Genomic DNA, 22,538 nt, shown 5'->3' with positions numbered 1-22,538 from the left:
GAAGTTTCGGAACATTTGACCTAGTGAGTCTAGAGAGACTGGAGGAAGGAAAACTACGTTTATAAAAGAGACTGGAAGTTTAACAAAAAAATAGAGCATTTACATTAGAGTACCAGAATTATGGAAACATGTACTTGTTTTAAAATTTGTTTTATTGTTACATTATACGTATGCATGTATATATACGAGTACATATATGTGTGTGTGCATATACCAAGGTGCCAAAAACCTGTATGTACATTTTAAAGGGATGTTATCTGTGCTCAAGCAGTAGTTCGCCGTAATCCCAGAAGTATCTGGACATGGACGGTAACCACTTTGAGCACCTCCTGTAATCGTAGAAGTCAAATGTGACTTGTATTCATCTTTTGTTATCAGTATCTATTATTACAATTAATAGTTTTTTTCCTTTCTTAAAATACGTGTACTTTTTTGGCACCCTCTGTGTATATGTATATATAAAACCTTTAAGGTAGGAGTAACAATATATACCCAAGCAATTGAATCACACCGGCCGATTAGGAACAGGCAGGGTAAATTTCAGATCCATTCCACACTTAGGTTATAAGACCATTTCTTGGATTTTAGAGACTGGCTCACTTTCCTAATGTAAGTCCATGGGGTCAGTGATGCCACGTCTCTGCATACTTTATGCGGGTGAACACCCAGCCAGCTCGCCCTCGCTGGAACAGTTTTGAGGGGTGCTTTTCACGCTTGAGACACCCCAGCAGCATGGACCCCCCCCCAGTTGCTCACAGTCGGGACCTGCTTGCTAACGCCCCTTGACTGTCTCACCTCCCTCGCAATCTGATTCCTGGGACCACCTCGCAGATGAGCCCTTGAACCGATCGTTAACTGGGGTAGGCTTCGGGCAGGACCCAAACCCCCGCGCCCCCTGTCCTTGTCTCGGTGACGTGTCCCCATCCTTGCCTTCTATCCATCTGCAGCTGACAGCATTTCTACCTCTGTCAGTCTCCGTCTCTCTCCAGCTCTCCTTCAGTTCACCTCGTCTTACTGGAAGCCGTAAGACTAAGAGAGTGCGAGGATCCGAGGCGTCCGTGGGCACCTCCCTCGCAGGCTGCCTCGTGCGCCGCGCTCGCTCCTCCCGCCCGCAGGGGCCGCTGTGAGCGGCGGTGTCTCGTGCGGACGAGCCGCGACTCCCTGCGTGCACCGCGCCGGGGCGTGGCCTGCGGGGCGGGGCGGGGCCGAGAGGAGAGCTGCCTGCGGCGGGGGAGACACCTGGGCACGGCTTCCTGTTCCGGGGCAGCCACGAAGCGCCATGGCCCAGCCGGCTTCGGTAAGCGGGGTCTTCTGAGTGGACCCCCGGGTTCGGGACACGTGTTCGGGGTCCAGCTTGGTGGGCCGGCGCTCTGGGGTCCTTGCGGGGCGACGGTGGACAGGCTGGGCGGGGGCTGAGGGTCGCGTTGGGCTCCGAGTCTGGGCTCCCGCCCTGGACGGAGCTGGTGACCGCGGCTCGCGGGGCTTGTCCGTGGCCACACGTCTGAACAAAGGCGAGCGTGCACCTGGCCGACGCAGGGGCGGGCCCCAGCCGGGCGCCGGGCGCCACGCAGGCTTGGGCCGCGGGGGGTCCTGCGTTCAGCCGGCTGCGCAGCGCAGGTCCTGGGTTCAGGACGAGGCCTCGAAACGGTGAAGCTTCTGAAAGGTCGGGACGGTGTGCGGCAGGGGCTTAAATAGCAGAATTCGGCCGCTGACGGGTCGGAGTTCGTGGTGAGTGTCGGACGGAAGGGTGCTGCTAACGTGGAGAGGAGTAGACGAGGATATAAAAACCCGGAGAACAGAGCATTTGATCAGTGTTTCGTGGAAATCGAGGTTTAGAAGGGAGTGGTCATTGTTGTCATTACGTGTCTCTATGTAAACGCCCATATTGTGCGTTTTTGCTTTTTGCTAAGGACTGCATGAGACTTAATTTCAAAATACCGTTAAACAGTCTCAACCAAAGACATAATTTTTCACGACGAAACATGCAAAAGACATGCGGTACCTTTAAAGAGAAAATGGTAAATAAATGAGAGAGACACCACGCCTCCGGATGGGAAGACTAAATATAGTAAAGATGATACTTTTCTTCCAGGTAATGTATACATTTACTGCGGTTTCATCAAAATGGCAGTAAGATTTTGGTGAATTTAGATGAACAGATTCAAAATTTAATTTGGAAAAATAAAGGTCAAAAATGTTATTCTGAAAAGAGAGCAAAGAAGGGGGAAGTGCCTCAGAAGATAAGACTTCTCATGAATTTGTAGAATTAATGCAGTGCTGGTTTGTGTGGAGATGACACACAGAGCAGTGGAAACCTGATGAGACTGTTCTGGGTTGAATAACGTCTCCCCAAAATGCAAGTCCTTCCTGGCACCTCAGATGGCCGTCGTATTTAGAAGTAGGGTCATTGCAGCTCTAATCGGTTAAGATGAGATCATGCTGGAGTAGCCTGGGTTCTTGATCCAACATAACTGGTGTCTTTGTAAGAAGAGAAGCAGAGACCCAGACACACCAGAGATTCCAGAAGCAGACTGTTCTGGGTTGAATAATGTCCCAGACACACCATGACAGCAGAGGCAGAGATTGGAGTTATGCTGCTTCAAGTGAAGCAAGGCCAAGAATGGACAGCCACCACCAGAAGCTAAGAGAAAGGTATGGACCATTCTACCCTAGCCTTCAGCGAGGGTAAGGCCCTGCTCACCCCCGGATTTCAGGCTTCTAGCCAGCAGAACTACTACATATGAGAGAATACATTTTTATTGTTTTACACCACTCAGTTTGTGGTACTTTGTTACAGCAGCCCTAGGAAACTAATACAGAGACCTTCAAATGCAGTGTTTGGGACAATTGATTTTTCCATTTGGGGAAAAAAAAAAATTAGATCACTACTGTAGACCATAAAAAATTGCATTCCAGATAAATTAAAAATCTAAACATAAAAAGTATTAACTTCAGTCTTTTGGAAGAAAATGTAGAATATCTTTGTAATGTCAGTATGGAAAAAAAATTTTCTTAAAACACAAAAGGCAAATTTACCTAAGAAAAGATTGATATATTTACACCAAAATCAAAAACTTACGTATAGTATAAGACAACATAAATAAAATTAAAAAGATAAGACACACACTAGGAGAAAGCATTTGTAACCTAATGTAGTCAACAGTCAGTCTACAAATTATATAAAGAAATCCTAGAAATGAAAGGACAGGTGACCCAGTAAAAATACAGGCAATTCACAGAACTGAAAACAGTAAGGGGGTCAGTGGATAAAGGAATAGATTAAAAACGGACATTCAGACAATGGAACACTGTACAAAATTGAAATAACTCAGTTCTCTGTGTATCAATATGAACAGATCTCAAAATGTGGAATGAAAAATGCAAGTTGCAGTATAATAAAGTATATGTGTATAAAAGACAAAGTACTGTATATTATTTATGGGTAGTATGTATATTAAATTAAAAACATGAACATACTGTCTGCATCTGGGAAGAGGGGGAATCTGCAGATGAGGGCGGACTTTTGCATTGTTCTGTGCCATTTTATGTAAGGCACTTGAGCACTTGGATTTTGGTATCTGAGGGGTGTCCTGGAACCAATGCCCCGTGGATACCAAGGGGTGACTGAAGTTTTGGGGAAGTCAAAAGTTACATACAGCTCATCCACTGCATGAGGGTCAGCGCCCCTAGCCCCTGCGTTTCAGGGGTCAACTGTATGTGCAAAGGCTGAGGGCTGGCATTTGAATCTAAGGAGAAAGAATAGTGTTGTGTGATTGGCTATCCATATGTATATAAATAAAGATGCCAATCTCATCTGTAGAATTAAACTGCAAATCTAAATGTAAAAATAGAATGTTTGTAACTTCTTGATATGGGGAACACTTAAAATGAAAGAAAAAGCTGCAAACCATATGGAAAAGACTCAGATTTTAACTAAATGAAAGGGTCAAAATATTCTCTTTGGCAGAAGATAAAGTCAAAATGCAAATGATAAACTGGGAGAAAACTTTTGCTGGTTAGTCAAAGAATTATTAACCGAAATATAAGAAAGTTCACTCAAATTAGAAGAGCATACAAGAACATTGAACAAAAGTTGTAAACAGTCGTGCACAAAGATATGTGGGACCCCTCCCCCCAAAATATGAAAAGGATGCTAAGCTTCACAGATGCAAATTAAAACAATGAAATACAACTTTTTACTCATATTGGCAAAAAATAATAAGATTTAATAACATCCTGTACTGGCAACAGTGTAAAGAAATAAGTCTCATTTTATTAGTAAGGGTGGAAGTGCTGGATTCGTTTTGGGAGGAATCTAGTATATCAGTTAAACTGAAGCTGTTTATACTCTTTGATTTAGTACTCCTTTTTAGACTTCATCCTACAGTAAAACCACTGATAGATAAGGAAGCATATCAGCATAGTTTGTAATTAAAAAATATTTTAATAGTATTGTTTGTAATTTATAAATGAAATAGAAATAACATGTCCCATCAGTAGGCTATATGTACCCACAGAATATAATACAACTTACCAAAAAATGATTTAGGCTATGTATATATATTGACCTGGAAATATGTCTGTGATACTTTAAGTGAATGAAGTTACAGTGCTTTGTTCCCATTCTTGTTAAAAAAAAAAAAAAAGTTCCGTACTATACTTATGCATATGTACTGTGTCTCCCTGAAAAGACCTAGCCGGACCATCAGCTCTCATGCGTCTTTTGGAGTAAAAATTAATATAAGACCCGGTTTTATTATATTATATTGTATTATATTACATTATACCCGGTCTTATAGTAAAATAAGACCAGGTCTTATATTAATTTTTGCTCCAAAAGGCGCATGAGAGCTGATGGTCCGGCTAGGTCTTATTTTGGGGGAAACACGGTAGTTAGTTAGCACGCGTAAGGAAACACATGAAAGGGCTGTAGTGGTTAAGAACAGAACCACACAACTGGTGTAGGAAAAGGGACTGTTCCCAAGGAAGCTGGGAACAGACAAACACAGTGTCTGCTACAAAAATCTTTTCAATTGATGAGAAGGAGCGGGAGTCATTTTGAAGCAATTGTGACTGTATATGTATTATGTCTATAATTTCAGTTGTCTCTGGCTTTTGAGGATATTGCCATTTACTTCTCGGCGCAAGAATGGCGGATTCTAGAGGCCTGGCAGAAGGAGCTCTACAAGCATGTAATGAGAACCAATTACGAGATTCTGGTTTCTCTAGGTAAGACGTGTTCGACTTTGTGCGTACGTCATGGAACTGGGACCTGTAAGAGGGCACAGCTCCTGTTTGTCAAGTAGCCAGATTTCTCAGAAATTAGTTCAGAAAGGCATTTTTAACCCATGTGCTTTTGTTAATCCTTCTGTATGCATTGCTAATCCTTACTCAAAGGTGGACATTATTACAAGAGAATATTTGAGGTAGCATGTAACAGAAGGTGGTTAGAGGTGACTAAATATACGGCAGGGCATTTAGTCACTGTATACTCTCAGGTAGCCAAGATTTTCCACATAGGCACACGCCTACCTCATATCCGTCAAGTGCCCTGAATATTTTAAAGTAGGATGTCCCTACCTGTCAGTATTTACAGTGGTGTCCACATGCCTTAGAAAAGCTAATATTAGTGTCCCATGCAGTGAGATTTGGGAAAACTGTCCACCGGGGTGTTTAACAGCAGCTGTCTCTGCCTGGTTATGGTAATGGGTGTTCTTTTGAGTCTTTTTGTTTACTGGGTCTTTATATTTCTTTTTGTTCTCAAATATGTTGTGTTTTTTTTATCAGTCCTTTCAGAGAAGTGTCAAATGAATGATAAAAGTCTGTTGCTTTGTTCTCACTCCCTCACTCCATTAATTCCCCAAAGGCAACCACTTTTAACCATTTCTGTTTTAGTTTTTACTATGGTTTCCTTCAACCTATATAACTATCATGCTTATACCTCTATTTTTTGATTTATCAAGTTTAAGCAGCATTAATTAACTCATTACTATGAAAAATGAGGCATTAGCTTACTTATGCTATCCCTATTCTTTCTCTTTTTTCCTCTTCTCCCCAAATGTTGATAATTCTTTTTTTGATAATTTTTTTTTCCATGCCTCTATTGGCTACCTTTATAATTTAGAGAATAAACTTTTAGATTCTGTTGCACCAACTCCATATTACATCTCTTGACTCCGTGAGTATATAAAAATGCGGTAATTAGTTCTCCGGTACTTCCCTTCCAAGTCCCCTGCCAGCTTCTGACAGCCATACTGTTTCCTGTAAAGGTTTCCAAGGTATCTAATACTTATATTCTGTTCCGTTACCGTGATTAAGCTTTCCAGGTTCTATGTATAGAGTGTTTCTGAAGCATATAATCCAAGACACTACATTATTTTCATTATTACTCAAGAACCAATTAAAGTAATTGAACCTGTAGAGAAAGAAATGCAGTCGTATGTCATTAACCCTGTGCCACCCAAAAAGAATGTTCCAAGCCTCAAAATCAAATGGATATGAAGTGGTACATCATTGTGGTTTTCATTTGCATTTCCTTAATGGCTAATCATGTTAAACATCTTTTCATTTGTGTATCTTCTTTGGAGAAATATCTATTCAAATACTTTGCCCATTTTTAAGTAGGGCTATCTGTCTTTTTATTGTGGAGTTGTGTATGTTCTGTGTTTGCTCTGTGTATTGGATCCTTATCAGATATTTTCTCCCATTCTGTGGATTGTCTTTTTTTTTTTTTTTTTGAGGAGGGCATAGCTCACAGTGGCCCATTTGCGGAGATCGAACCCACAACCTTGGTGCTACCAGCACCACGCTCTAACCAACTGAGCTAACTGGCCACCCCTCTTCACTTTCTTCATGGTGTCCTTTGAAGCACAAAAGCTTTCAATTTTGATTAAGTCCAATTTATTTTTTCTTATGTTGCTTGAGATTTTGGTGTTACGTCTAAGAAACCATTGCCTAAGCCAAAGTCACAAAGTCACAAAGCAGAGTCCTATATTTTCTTGTAAGAGTTTTATAGTTTTAGCACTTACGTTTAGGTCTTTGATCCATTTTGAGTTAATTTTTGTGTATGATGTGAGGTAGGAATCCAAGTTCTTTTGCATCTGGATGCGAAGGAACATCCTGTGTGGCACCAGGTGCTGTTCCAACGCCATTTGTTGAAAGGACTGTTTCCCCCATTGAATTCTCTTGGCACCCTTTTGGAAAATCAATTAACTATAAATGTCAAGTTTATTTCTGGATTCTTCATTCTGTTTCATCAATCTGTATGTCTGTCCTTATGCCACTACTACACGGTTTTTATTACCACGGCATTTAGGATAAGTTTGTCAATTTCTGTCCCTCCCCAAAAAAACAAAGCAGATGGGATTTGGGGAATATTGTCATCTTAACAATATTGAGTCTTCCAGTTCACAAATATGGAATATTGTTCCATTTATTTAGGGCTTTTAAAATTTCTTTCAACAATATTTTATAGCTTTTATTGTACAAGTCTTGCATTTCTTTTATTATGTTTTATTAAGTGTTTCATTTGTTTTGATGTTATGTAAATGGAATTGTTTTCTTAATTTTATTTTTGGATAAATCCTTTTATGTTAAAAGTTGCTGGGAGTTCAGTCCAGATAAAGATTGAAAGTAGGTGTATGGATTTAAATAAAATATGGTGATTTCTTTTTTTCATGAAAGCAGCCTTAGAATTCTTTGGGGATTGAAGTCAAATTTCAGAGGGCTGAAGAAGAATCTGGAACAGAATGTGATCAGTCTTCACATGTGCTGTGCCACTCTGACATGTTCTCCCTGAGGACATTTTCTCTCCTCTTTCTCTGATCTGGACTTACCAGTAATCTCCTGTAGCAATCTGTGAAGCATACTTTTGGTTCTGTTAAATATATGTATTATTGAAAGAAAGTTTTACTTGAAAATACAGAGAGTAGACATTTCTTATAGGGGAATGGGATCATATATTGGAGAATCTTGTAACTGTTTTCATTCATTCATTCATTTCATTCATTGTAACCCCTTCTCTTCTAGCAGAACTCAGCCGTGTTTTAGGTTGTGGTTAGCACTGTCACTAAAAGTACTTCTGAGAATATTTTAGCTGAAGCCACCTACTTTGAAATTTCCTAGGACAGTCATTCCAGTTTTGGATACCCCTTCTTCCCAGGGTGTCTCCAGTTGTCTCAAGGATTGTCTGATCATTCTCAAAGCACACTACGAGTGAGTTTTATGAAATCCCTGACAAAATAACAAAATAACAGCATTGCTAAATGTATGTGGACAAAGACAAAATTAAAACAGCACAACTCATCTAAAAGGTCCAGATAGATTAGGAAGCACTGTTACGACGTGTGGGCAATTTTGCTCCTCTTTGTGTAAACCTATAATCTAATTTTTGACATCTCTTGTCCCAGGAGTAAATTTTGAGAAATTTAAAAACAATTCAGTGTGCTTTAAATTTAGTGCTCAAGGAAACCAAATTTTTCTGTCTGACTTCTCTGTACAGATGGTGGATTTCCCAAACCAGAAGTAATATCCCAGATTGAACAGGGGAGAGAGCTCTTCAGGAATTTGGGAGAACCACAGAAATCAGAAAACATAGTTTGCTCCTCTGCTGATTTGTATTTCGATCTAGTTATGGAGGGACAGCAGTTTTGGGGTGAGTATTAAGAAATCAGAGCCCTGTCCTTAAAACATCACATTCAGGTTTCTTAGTTCTAATTCTCTGATCTTGTCTTTTTATTAGGTTGGTAATTATTAGTAATCGCAGTTTTTGTAATTATTTTTTAACCTTTTAAACCACAATTACTTTTGCGTCAATCTAATATTTGGCTGGACTGAGGCTTGACATCTGGTATATTCTAGAGAAAAGCAGTTAAGCATAGTGGTTAGGAGTGTGGGTTCTGGATCCTGAGTCTGGGTCTTGCCTTTTCTGGGTGACCTTGGGCAAATTATTCGACCTCTCAGTATTTCAATTTCCTGACCTATGAAATGAAGATAATAAAAGTACCTACATTAAAGGATTAAATGGGTTAACTTATGTAAAGTGTTAAAATGATGCCCGGCACACAGGAAGAGCTCAGTAAATGGGAGCTACTCTTAGTAGTAGGTGAAGGGGAGATTGCTTCCTTCCGCTCTGGAGACTGTCGTCTGTATTTGAATGCCTAAAACATAGCTCTCCTCTTGTGTTTCTTGTCACGATGGGAGAGTCTGCGATATTTGGATTCCTAAAAGTCAGCATTACGGTTGCAAATAAGAAAGGCAAATGGAAGTGCCATTCCAGGAAACCTTGTCAATAGTTTTAGTTTTTACTTGCTGCTTTCTAGAGAGTAAAAGAGTTGTTCTACACAAATTATTTTACCTTTTTCCATATGTTGTTAATTCTTCCAAGAAACCTTGTTTAAAAGGTTGGTAGGAACAAGGTGAAGAGGGAGGGACAGAGCCCCGGCCTTGCTCGCAGGTCTTGGGAACAGCTCATCAGGGTTCTGTCAATCACACTGCCGTCATCCCTTCTTGACTCCAGGAAGGTCCGCACATCACCATGGGACGAGTCCGATGGGCCTGAAGCCATAATAGTGGCACATGCAGTACGCCAGGCCCATCCGAAGCACTTGTACACAACTCATTGAATTCTCAGGACAGTCTTATGTACTGTGTTCCCGTTTCTATAGAAGGGCCTGAAGCCAAGAGAGATTTGCTCGACAGAAGTAGCACAGTGGACGGCTGGGACTCAAACCCAGCTTCTGGTTCTAGAGCTTAGGCCTTACATTTGTGACGTGTATTTTTTCTCTCTTTTCAACATTATTCTAAGACTGTGTGATGAGTTTAGTTTCCGCAGGCTCTCACCAAACTCCTGGTCATGAAGTAGAACCATGCTGAAATGTACCTCATTGTAGTGCTCAGTGGAAGCTCGGTTCCCAGGCCACCACAGGCCACTTTACAGATCCCTGTGCTGGGGACATAAGCCTGTAGTCATGCTGTAGACAGGAATTCTGACCGAATGTTTGTTTTCCATTGCAGGAAATCAGCAAGCTGTGAGTTCAGGAGAGCCTGAATGCCATTTTCAAGCAGATCCTCTTCAGAGCCAATGTTCCTCTGAACCCCTATTAGGAAAAAGTGAAGCTGTTTCCTTCAGGCCTGACCAAGGCATCACCCTCATGAAACCACTCGAACACGACACCCGGGCTCTAACCCCAGCAGACCCCCGCTCCAGGGACCCTAACCAAAGAGAAAAAGTCCCGAGTCCCAGAATGCCCGGTATCCCAGGCCTCCAGGAAATGCCCTCCAGGGAGGGCACCTCCCACCCTTGCCCTGTCTGTGGGGAAAGCTTCTGGAAAAAGAACCACTTAGAGAAGCACCATAGGAGCCACTCAAAGGACCAGCCACATGGGGCCGGGAAGAAATTCAGCAAACAAGCTGATCTGCAGCCTCAGCGGGGCATCCCGCGGGGCCAGAGGCACTTCCGGTGTCATGAGTGTGGGAGCAGCTTCCAGCTGAAGCAGTATTTGCTTAGACATCTGGCTGCCCACGCAGGGCAGAGCCCGTTGCAGTGCCCTGAGTGTGATGTGTGCTTCCATCACAAGCGGACCCTTCTCAGCCACCACCTACACAAGGGGGAGAGGCCTCCCCAGTGTCCCCTATGTGACAAGAGCTTTCTCCTGAAGAACAGCGTGCAGGCTCACCAGGGCCAGCCTAGCGAGGAGAGGCCACTGTCCCCTAGGGAAGGCAACGGGACTTTCTGTGAGGAGGCCGAGCTCAGCAGTGTGCACTCTGGAGAGAAGCCAGGCCCATGCCCAGCGCGTGAGGAGCACTGCCATCTGAAGGGGTGCAGGGCGTCTCCCCAGCGTGGCCCCACCAGGGAGAGGCCGTTCTCTTGCACCGAGTGCAACGTGTTCTTCTCGACCAGGGCCCAGCTCACCAGCCACACCCGGGTGCATAGGGGAGAAAAGCCTTTCCGGTGCCTGGAGTGTGACAAGAGCTTCCAGCTGAGCAGCTTGCTGGCGGTCCACCAGCGTGTGCACAATAGAGAGAGACCCTTCTCCTGCAGGAAGTGTGGCAAGGGCTTCACGAAACAGTGCAAACTCACCGAGCACAGCCGAGTGCACAGAGGGGAGAAGCCTTTCTGGTGTGCTGAGTGTGGCAGGAACTTCAGCCAGAGGGGACAGCTGCTGCGGCACCAGCGCCTGCACACCGACGAGAAGCCCTTCCAGTGCCCTGAGTGTGAGCTGAGCTTCCGTCTGAAGAGCATGTTGAGAGCCCACCGGCTCCGCCACAGGGGAGAGAAGCCATTCTCCTGCAGCGAGTGTGGCAGAGGCTTCACCCACCAGTGCAAGCTCCGTGAGCACCAGCGCCTGCACACTGACGAGAAGCCCTTCCAGTGCCCTGAGTGTGAGCAGAGCTTCCGTCTGAAGAGCATGTTGAGAGCCCACCGGCTCCGCCACAGGGGAGAGAAGCCGTTCTCCTGCAGCGAGTGTGGCAGAGGCTTCACCCACCAGTGCAAGCTCCGTGATCACCTGCGGGTGCACAGTGGGGAGAGGCCCTTCCAGTGCCCCGAGTGTGACAAGAGCTTCCGTCTGAAGGGCATCCTGAAGGTCCACCAGCACACCCACAGCAAGGAGAGGCCGTTCTCATGCGGGGAATGTGGCAGAGGCTTCACCCACCAGTCCAAGCTCACGGAGCACTTGCGCGTGCACAGTGGGGAGAGGCCCTTCCCGTGCCCCGACTGTGACAGGAGTTTCCGCCTGAAGAGGCAGCTGGTGAGTCACCAGCGCCTGCACACCGGCGAGAGGCCCTTCCAGTGCCCACAGTGCGACAAGAGCTACCGCGTGAAGGCCGACATGAAGGCCCACCAGCTGCTGCACAGCGGGGCCATGCCCTTCTCTTGTGAGTGTGGCAAAGGTTTTGCCAAGCAGTCGAAACTGGTTGAACATATCAGGACACACACGGGTGAGAAGCCTTTTCAGTGTCCCAAATGTGACAAGAGTTTCCGCTTAAAGACACAGCTGCTCAGCCACCAAGGCCTGCACACAGGGGAGAGACCTTTCCACTGCCCTGAGTGTGACAAAAACTTCCGGGAAAAGGGACACATGCTTAGGCACCAGCGCATACATAGACCAGAGAGACCGTTTGCCTGTGGCGACTGTGGTAAGGGCTTCATTTATAAGTCGAAACTTGCTGAGCACGTCAGAGTGCACACGAAGTCCTGTAGTGCACCCCGTGAGCCCAACATTAAGAAAAGGCTCAGACAGCTGTTTGCCATGACCGAGGCCGACTGGAGCTGAGGCTGAGCCGGCCCCCGGAGCCTTCAGCAGGGCTGACACTGCCTGGAACCCCCGGCAACCGTAGCCAAACACACCGATAGACCTTTTAGGAACAGGGGCCCTTTCTTGAGCAAGAAGGTAATGCCAGCGAGGAATATGAGAAACCACAAAGGATTGTCTTTCTTAAAACATCACCAATTATATTTCCTGTCCATTGCTAAAAGGAGATATTTGTTCTTCCTGCTACCTTAAATGGTAATTTTCTCCCAAGTGCTAAGCCAGCTTTGAAATCCCAGCTTGAGTTTAGACAGGAATCCCCTCCAGTTCTGTTCTCAAGGCTAAAAGAACAGTGACTGTGAAATGTCAACTCTGCTTTCTTTTGTTCATAGTGTGATCCTCAACTGTGGGTTTAAATGCAGTGAATCTCGTGGCAGGCCTGATAATGACATTAGATTTGGTTTTAAGTCATTTTTTTAAAATCGACAGTAATAAAATGAGTTCTCTGCATTGTAGTTTGTTTATGCAGGTGCTGTAGTTTCACAGCAGTTTCCATGTGGTCGTGCATAGTTCCCCTTAAGGAAAAGCTGGTCATTTCAGCAAAAGAGGGCTAATCTGAGTTAAAGAAACATGAAACTAGGGTGCTAAGACGTATGGGACTAGAATTTAGATAAGCGATTGGGAAAGGAGTGTCAGTTTGGGAGTTCCAGAACAGAGATGTTATTTGAAGCTGAGAGAGTGAATGTAATTCCCATTCACAGACAGAGTGACTAAGCAGGTGACTAAGTTAAAACAAAATAACAAAGCTAAACAAACTTTGTCAGAGAGCATTACAGGCACCAACAGCTTATTGTGGAGAGTTTTCAAGCAAATGTTAAAAGGAAACATAATACAAGAGGAAGTCCAGCAAAATACCACATTTGGTTCATTAAGTGAGGCTTCTGTGAGCACAGAATGTTTATGCTTCAGGGACAGAGCTGTGTTTCATACGAAGGATTCCAGACTTTCAGAGGGTTCGTGTTTAGAGCAGCCTTTTTCCTCAAGTGATCGGACACTAACAAAGGTGACTGATAAGAGATTATGTCACTTAGGTTTGTAATCACTCAGAGACATGGTGATGTCTTTTGTGTTTACAGAGTAGCCAGCCTCACAAAACATGGAGATAGACTCATCGTAAGCAAAGAAGGGACGGCGGCCCTGCCCAGAGGAGCCCCGTGGTGTGGGGACCCAGAGGAAGAGGATGTGACTGTCAAGTAGAGGTGTTGAGGAAGACTGCAGGCCAGGACCTCTAGTGGGGCGTCCACACACATTGTTACAATGAGAAGATCTCAGAGATAGTGTGGGAGTTTGGTTAGCGATTGGATGTGTCTTGGAGGAAGTTGAGGAAAAGGGTAATATCCAACTAGACCACAGGCGCCCTGGGCTGCTCACACTAACAATGAAAAACACACCAAAGCGTGCTTTAAAGAATAGAGGGACTTCTGGGAAAGAAGGCGTCATGAGCATGGGTTCATAAAACTTCCCTTGCCATCCTGTCCCAATTCCTAAACAGAAAAAAATCAATGCTGAGATGTCCCTGGCCTTCAAGGATAAGGAAAGGTTTTCACTCGTGGGATATAAAACTGAAAGCAACAAACACAAACACTCAAACAGAGACAACAGTTTAGTGTTTACCAGAGGGTAAGGGGAGAGGAAGGGTGGTAGAAGAGGGTAAAGGGGGTCAAATATATGGTGATGGAAGGAGAACTGTGGGTGGTGAACATAGTGCAATATAGAGATGATATAGACTTGTGCTCTTGAAACATAATTTTACTAACCAATATCACCCCAATAAATTTAATAATTTTAAAAAAAGAAAGGATGCCTACCCCCATTTTGGGGAAGCATTACCCCCACACCAATTATAAAACAAGAACATAATGTTGTAAAAAGGAAGTATCTGGAAACAAAAACAAGTTCTAGGAAATTTAAAAACTGCTAAAATAAAAACATAGCAAGATTAAAGAAATCTGCCAGGAAAAAGAACCAAGGATCCAACAGGTAGAAAATAAAGTAAGTGGAAGAAAACGAATTGTACAACTACTACCCTTTTGTCCGTTTTTCTATAGAATTTTTGGTTCTTTTATTCCCTTCAATTTGTAAAAAGCATATTTATATCTTAATCATATGACGTAAATGTAGGGGGAAGAGTAGGAGAAAGAAGTCAAGCAAATGAAGGAAAAGTACACTAGAAAATTTCTTTTGAGGTTGAAAATTATAAGGAGCAGAAAGATTCTCCCCCCGGCTCTAATGTTACAGAGGAGGAAACCAAAGCCACAGCAAATGTCTGCGGCCTCAGACCTAGTTAGTGGCCGGTCTGAGACTCGGGGTCTCTTGACTCCAGGGCAGGGATCCTTCTGCACTTAATTGGAAATCCAGGAAATGCATATTCTATGGGTAGGAAGAACCAAGTGCTTAAACAAAACCAGCAGTTACCTAAGCCAGTTAGTTTGTTACAGAACGGGGTGGGGGTGGGGGGAGATTACAAGGGAAAGAACAGAAAACCACAAAATGTTTAGTGTAAAAATCACACAAGCCTGGGGAGATTATTAGTGTGTTGGAAGATACCAAAGGATTCATGTAAGAGCTTCTTTTTTAACGGGGAGCAGAGAAATTGGCAGTAGTTGGAAAAGTTGCTACTGATGCTATAGCATGTTTACATGCTAATGGAGAGAATTCCGAAAGAGGAAATTGATGCTGTAGTAGAGAGGAAGGATATCAGAGCAAATGGAAGAATAGCCTTTGATGGGGGAGGGATACTTTGTAACTGGAGGACCAGAAGAGAGGATGAGAGGGCCACCACCACAGTTAACTGGTTTGGTTGGAGGAGAATGGGGAGTTCACATCTGACGGCTTCTATTTTCTTGATGACATATGAGGTAAGGTCATTAGTGAAGATAGATAGGGGATGTTTGAGAAGAAAAGGGAAACCTGGAGAGACACATGCAAGAAAATGAAGCTGGACCACCTCCTCACACCATAATACAAAAATAAATTCAAAATGGCTTAAAGACTTAAATGTAAGATCTGAAACCATAAAATATCTTGAAGAAAATATAGGAAGAAACTTCATGGACATTACCCGGAGTAAGATTTTCACTGATATATCCCCTCGCACGAGGGAAGTAAGAGAAAAAATAAACATGCGGGATTACATCGAACTAAAAAGTTTTTTCACAGCAAAGGAAACCATCAATAAAACAAAAAGGGATCCTACTGAATGGGAAAAGATACTTGCCAATGATATATCTGATAAGGGATTAATATCACAAATCTATAAAAAACTTAACTCCAAAAAAACAACCCAATTAAAAAATGGGCAGAGGACTTGAGGAGACATTTGTCTAAAAAGGACATACAGAAGACAATAAGACATGAAGAAATGCTCAACCTCACTAACCATCAGAGAAATGCAAATAAAAACCACAATGAGATACCACCTCACCCCAGTCAAAATGGCTATCATCAATAAATCAACAACAAATGCTGGCGGGGATGTGGAGAAAAGGGAACGCTAGTGCACTGTTGGTGGGATTGCAGATTAGTGCAGCCACTATGGAAAACAGTATGGAGGTATCTCAGGAATCTGAAGATAGAACTACCCTATGATCCAGTAATTCCGCTCCTAGGCATCTACCCGGAGAAATCCAAAACTCCAATTCAAAAATCAGTATGCACTCCTATGTTTATTGCAGCACTTTACACAATAGCCAAGATATGGAAACAACCGAAATGCCCATCGGTCGATGACTGGATTAAGAAGCTGTGGTACATTTATACAATGGAGTACTACGCAGCCATAAAGAAAAAAGAAATCATTTGCAACAACATGGATGGATCTAGAGAACATTATGTTAAGTGAAATAAGTCAGAAAGAGAAAGACAAGTACCATATGATCTCACTTATATGCGGAATCTAAAGAAAAGAATATGTGTATGAACTAATCAGAAACAGTTTTGGGGACACAAAAAACCGAGAGTTGTTAGATGGGCGGGGGGGAGGGGGTTGGGGATGGGGGGAAGGGTGAAGGGATTGGGGGGCGGCTGGTGACCACAGGATGGCCTCAGGGTTTTTTGAGAATTACTTTGGGGAACTTATTCAATAGTGTTTGGGGATTTTGTTGGGTGCCCGATGGACATGTGTCCTGTTTGGGAGACCACCTCAGGGATGCTGTGGATGCCTGGTCATGGCATTGTACACTAGAAGCTGGACATTAATGAATGCCAACTATAATTTTGTGTGTATAATGTGATGGCTCGGTGTGAGGTCGGGGTGGTGGTGGATGGGGGGGGGGTTCACGGTGTGAGGGATGTAAAAATAAAATAAAATAAAACTATTTAAAAAAAAGTTAAAAAATTTATTTTCTGTGAGGTAATGCACCCATGTGATTGTTAAACTGCACGTACTCATAGGGTATATATTGGTGAAGGTGATTAAAATCAGGCGCTTCAGCATCCCTGAAGACCGGCCGCATCATCATTTGTGTGTGTGTCTCTTTTTTCATTCCCACTCCCCCTTTCAGGTACTGTTCGACTCGTGGCGGCTGGCTCGCCACACTTGGTCCCAAACAGGGACCTGAATATGGGGGTAACAGTGAGGAACACCGTGTGGCTAGGGCCCGGCTCGCAAAGAGGAGCTTATTTCATTGGATGCACGGTGAGTGAGGCACAGCCCCCTCGGTCGAATGAGTGTGTGAGTGATAGCTCCACGACTTCGTGTTACGGAGCTTGCTTGGGCTCGATACTGAGGTTCCGGTTCTGTCATATGGCATAACGGCGATCTGACTTCGGTCTGCCTGTTCGGGGAATTATTCCAAACGCCTTCTAGCTAAGACAGATTCAGCCGAGCATCTGATTGTTTTCATTGTGTGAAAGAAGGGCCGAGGTTAGGGAAAAGAGATGGGTCACGCTAGCAGCAAGGACCTTTATGTTAGAGGACTTAAGAAATTACTCGCCGCCCGTGGCAGCAGGGTGAGCAGAGAACAGTTAGATAAATTTTTAGAATTTGTAAAAGAAGTTTGCCCGTGGTTTCCAGACGAAGGTACCGTCAGCCTGGAAACTTCGGAGAAAGTTGGAGAGCGAGTGCAGGATTATTATACTGCCCACGGACCTCAGCGGGTCCCGGTAGAAACATTCGGGTTATGGGCATTAATCAGGGACTGTCTAAATCTTAGACATGAAGGCTATAAGCTAGAAAAAGTAAAACAGGCAGGGAATGCAGAACTTCCCGTATCTGCCACCTCTCCGGAGGAAGGAGAGGAGGGGGAGGGAGCTCCCATGCATGGTAAAGCTCCTATGCATAATAAAGAGCTTGCTAGTCAGGAATTGCCAGGTGAACAGCGGGAAGATTTAGCTATGCAAGATCAAGAAGGCTTGGAAGAGGCTGCAGCTAAAGTTGATAGGGGAAAATATCCCCCAGTAGTGGCCGTAGCTCAAAAAAGCAAACTTTACCCACAGGGGTTTTTGGGCCTTTACCACCTAAAACTGTAGGTTTATTATTAGGAAGAAGCAGTACTACTTTAAAAGGAATTCAGGTTTCCCCAGGAGTTATTGATGAGGATTTTACTGGAGAGATTAATATCATGACTCATTCACCTTTAAATATCTCAGCTATACCTGCGGGAACTCGCGTTGCTCAGCTGATTGTTTTGCATCGTATTAAAGTAGGAAAAATTAGGCAAGATCAGGAACGTGGAGATCAAGGATTTGGTTCTTCTGATGCTTATTGGGTTCAGAAAATAAAAAGAGATTGGCCGGTTTTACAACTTAAAATAAATGGAAAGAGTTTTCAAGGGCTTTTAGATACTGGAGCTGATGGACACATGAAAATAAAAGACTGAGATTTAACACGGAGACTGTTCCATGGAAAGACTGTCCTGGCAATGCTTCTTTTCGTTATAACGTTCCTGGAACGGACAGATATATTATTGACTGGTCAAGGAGTAATCAGCCAGGATGGGCTCGGGACTTGATTGCTGGACTTTGGATTTCTGATGCGCAGTATCAGCAAAGCGCTTTGTGGGAACTGATGGGAGTAATGGATGAGGTTGTTCAAATGGTTGAGTTTTGTAAATCAGATACTCCTTGTACTCCTGTGACTGTTTTAAAAGATGGAACTAGAGACTGGTCTACTATTACTAAAATTGTTAATGTATCTGCTTGTGTTCCTTCTCCTTATGCATTATTGATTGGAAATGTTAATGTAAATTTTATAGAAAATCAGTTTCATGTATCTTGCAATAATTGTTCTCTTGCAAATTGTATTTCATGGGTACCGCTGGGAACTCAAGTTATGGTACTTAAGCAACCTTCGTTTGTTATGCTTGCTGTTAATATTTCTGGACCTTGGTATGCAGAAAGAAGTTTGCAAGTTTTTAAAGAAATTGAGTATGCCTTAAGTAGACATAAACGGTTTATAGGATTTTTAGTTGCAGGAATTATGGCTTTGGTTACTATTGTTGCAACTGCTGCTACAGCAGCTGTAGCTCTTTCTCAAACTATTCAAAATGCTCATTATGTTAATACTCTTACAAAAAATGTTACTTTGGCTTTAGGGATTCAAGAAGATATTGATGTAAAATTAGAACAAAAGGTAAATGCCCTTTATGATACAGTTCAATATATGGGAGATGTGATCCAGAGTTTAAAAGTTAGATCTCATTTGGAGTGTCATTCAGAATATCATTGGATATGTGTCACTTCTAAAAAGTATAATCAAGTCAATATAATTGGAATCGGGTTCGTTTACATCTTCAAGGAATTTGGCATGATGCTAATGTGTCTCTAGATATGCTTCAGCTTCATAATGAGATTAAAAATATAAAAGAAGCTGAGCCATTGAAATTTGATGCTGCCCAGGCTGCTTCAGAATTTATTCATGTTCTTAAGAATGTTATGCCTTCTATGCCAAATCTCACTCATTCTATTTTGATTTTTCTTACGTTGGGCATCTGTGTCTGTGTGATTCTGTGCCTACTTCCCATCCTCATTAAGCATTTCATTAATCAAATGCTAGAGTTGCGAGCTGACATTTATCAGCTGGAACTTAAGACAAGGCCTTGATTCCCTCTCCCCCCTGTGCTTAATGGGGTGGGTTAGCCAAAGACGGGTAAGTCTTAAGGAGCCTTTCAACACCTAAGACAGGGCTTGTATTGCACAATACGGGCACCGATGACGGGCAAGTTGATAAGGTTATCCTGAGACGCCTAAGCCAGGCGCCGTCACCCTGCTTTTTTGCTGTATGGATTTTTTGCTTCTATAAAATAAAAAAGGGGGAGATGTGGGGAGCCATGATTTCTTGTTTCTCAGGAATCTTGTGAGCTGGCTAGTATATAGTTAACTTGTTTCGGCTCCCAAGGCATTATCTCTGCAAAAAACCTTGAGAGTGTTTGCAAGTTGCTGAGGAATGAGGTGGGACTGGCCGGTTTCCCGGACACAGATAACTGGTGGCTATCAGGACATTTGGTAGTCTCTTTCATATGATAATTATGTCTGGGGAACTTGGTGATGATTCTGTAGTTTCTGTGTAAAAGTTAAAAATTTATTTTCTGTGAGGTAATGCACCCATGTGATTGTTAAACTGCACGTACCCATAGGGTATATATTGGTGAAGGTGATTAAATCAGGCGCTTGGGCTTCAGCATCCCTGAAGACCGGCAGCATCATCATTTGTGTGTGTGTGTCTCTTTTTTCATTCCCACTCCCCCTTTCAGGTACTGTTCGACTCGTGGCGGCTGGCCCGCCACAGCAGAGGGCGCTGTTGAAGCCGAGTGCGCGCTCGACAGGCGACGGTCCCAGGATGCCTTGGGTGTCCCCAGGGTGACAGCCACCGCAGGGCGGGGCTGTCGGGCGCTGGCCCCGCCCCCGGAGCGCCCGTCAGGAGCGGCCGAGCCTACCCGGGGCACAGCGCTGGGCCGACTGCGGGTGACGTCAGGTGGGCGTGGTGACACCTAGCCTGGCAGGGGGGGCGGTCCGGGGTCGCAGGAGGACCAAGCGGGCACAGAGGAGGCTCCGTCCGGGCTGCTCGGATTGCCTGTGAAATCTGTAGTCCTGGCCCCGCCGTTTACCGGGAGCTCGTTGCTGGAGTCCCGGGAGGGTGGTGCGGGGAACGTAATTCCATGAAGCAGGAAGTTTGCTTTTTGATCTTTGTTATCCATCCTTTGTTTTCCAGTATATGGCCCCCAGAGGGCGCTCTACGAACACTTGTTGAATCAATGGGTTAATGAAAAAGCCCTACACATAGCCACAGATTTTACAGTCAGCCCAGCGCTTTCTGCGCGTTCCTGTTCCCTTGAAACTCAGCTTGTGTCTTGGGAATACTGTTGGTGAGTTACAGGAATAAAGAAAGAAGGACAGAGGCAGTCATGGCTGAGAAAATTAAAAGGAACCCCGTAGGGGGACATATGCAATGATAGGGACTGTCATTTTCACAACAGATCTTTAGAAAATGATAATGATCTTTGGAAAGAATGTCTCGTCACAGGAAACTCCTGCAAAAAATGTCAGCGTCGCCTTACTTTCAATGGTTGGCCACCCCTATATGTGTGAACATTTCCCTATTTTTGAATCATATCAAAGGCAGTCAGTACTCAAAGTATTGGGCAATGCAATAAGAGTTGCAGCGGCTGAAATATTACATTCTAAACTGTAATGATAGAATCTGAGTATGATGTCTCATCTATGTATAGAATGGAGTTAAGGAATATGGTCGACATCCTCAGGCAGCTGCCTGAGCAGCTAAAGCAGTTGTGAGTGGGGGCCTGGGACCTAATTTCAGTCTCTAATCTTCATGAGTGAAGGTGGATCCTTGGAGGGAGAGCTAAGTTCCCTCAGCAGACAATGTAACAGTAGGGGGAAATGATTATGATGTCATATTAAATTCAAAATGTAGGATAGGAAATAATAGGGAGGTTGTATTGTATCTCTGGCCACAATAGTGTTTGCCTGAAGAGGCAGAGATTTCTGGAAATCAATTCCTCTATTTCTGAAAGCTTCAGATTTCCCCCTTTCTGCTGAAAGGGAACTCTATCAGAACCACAGAATGGTAGTCAGGACCTTCGTTGTGTTCTCCAGCACACATAAGAAATTGTTTCATCCCACATGCTTTACTTCCAGATAAGACTTATTGTAAGCCGCATGTACCATATGAGCAGCTGCCTGGTCTGTTTAGTTTTCTGATCATGCATTCTTGGCTTGCTGGCTGACACGAGTGCCAGGACGAACACATTGTCACAGATCCACCTGGAGACTATTGAGATGGGGAAGATTATTTTCCCATAGGCCATGTTCTCTAGAGAATGCTGTGTGGCAGAAGAGAGAAGCCCGTGTTCAAATTGACCTACAAACATAACCTCATCATGTTAAATGACAGCCCTGGGGACAAGCCAGGGGCCAGCTCTATGACTTTAACAGTCAGTCTTTCTGTACTCACAACCAATTATGATGAACTTGGACACTGCCATGAAAATATTATGTCTCTCCATTCTGACTCTGAAAGCAGTGGTTCCCCCAGCCTGCCTGAACCTAGAACCAAACCAGGTGAAATTTAGGAGTAAAGAAGGAACACGTTGCTTTCCAACATTTTGCTGTTGGATGACTTCTATTGCTATATTTTAAGTGCTTTTTAAAAGAGCATATTACTTTAATTTCACAAGTAATACAGTAGTGATTTCATATATATATATGTGTGTGCATATATATATGCACACATATACACATGGGGAGGGGTCCCCTCCATACCTTGTATCAACAAAGGGTCTTAGTGGAATTGGTTGTATTTGTCCCACATCTGGACAAATGGCACTCATTCTTCTCGGTTTAGCAAGGATTCATAGGAAACTACCAAAAAGAAAATTTTGGTTGGACTCATCTTTTTGAAGAGTTCTTTAAAATGCAGTCGAACCGTTTGATATTCTACAGTCCTAGCATTGTAATAAATTACTTCGTGTATACTCTGGTGTTGTTAGTTGCATAATGTCTTTCTGCCCTACAAAAATGAAGGGAAAACTGTCAGATTCACAGAAGAAGCTCAATAAAAATAAAGTTTTCTAATTGCTAAAGCCTGTGAGTGGCTGGCTTTCTTTCTTCCTCACTTAATACTCTGTGTATACACACTGCTGTACTCTGGAGTTTTATTTTTCATTTTTATGCCCTATTTGTCCTCTGTAACTGTAAGCATACTAATCCCCAGGCATTAAAGAAATCTCAAGCCTTAACACACCACAGGCTTGACATAGAAAATCATTCTCT

The 22,538-nt window shown here is 43.6% G+C and overlaps 1 protein-coding gene across 2 annotated transcripts; it reads left to right on the top strand.

Moving 5' to 3' along the window:
* Positions 1–1,247: 1,247 nt before the first annotated feature.
* Positions 1,248–16,091, top strand: ZNF786 (zinc finger protein 786). 2 transcript variants are annotated; one of them, XM_081038176.1, is made up of 5 exons: positions 1,266–1,297; positions 1,911–2,652; positions 5,103–5,229; positions 8,501–8,653; positions 10,015–16,085. In XM_081038176.1, exons 3-5 carry the CDS (start codon positions 5,196–5,198, stop codon positions 12,273–12,275), a joined length of 2,448 nt encoding a protein of 815 aa, XP_080894302.1. In that variant the 5' UTR covers positions 1,266–1,297; positions 1,911–2,652; positions 5,103–5,195; the 3' UTR covers positions 12,276–16,085. The 2 variants fall into 2 exon arrangements, with proteins under 2 accessions (XP_080894301.1, XP_080894302.1); XM_081038175.1 differs by lacking the exon at positions 1,911–2,652 and having other exon boundaries at positions 1,248–1,297; positions 10,015–16,091.
* The last annotated feature ends 6,447 nt before the right edge of the window (positions 16,092–22,538 follow it).

The sequence above is a fragment of the Rhinolophus hipposideros genome (genome assembly GCF_964194185.1).
Source record: "Rhinolophus hipposideros genome assembly, chromosome: 25".
In the NCBI taxonomy this organism is placed as follows: domain Eukaryota; kingdom Metazoa; phylum Chordata; class Mammalia; order Chiroptera; family Rhinolophidae; genus Rhinolophus; species Rhinolophus hipposideros.
Note: the sequence above shows the minus strand (reverse complement) of the source record. Positions and strands in the feature narration are given on the sequence as shown.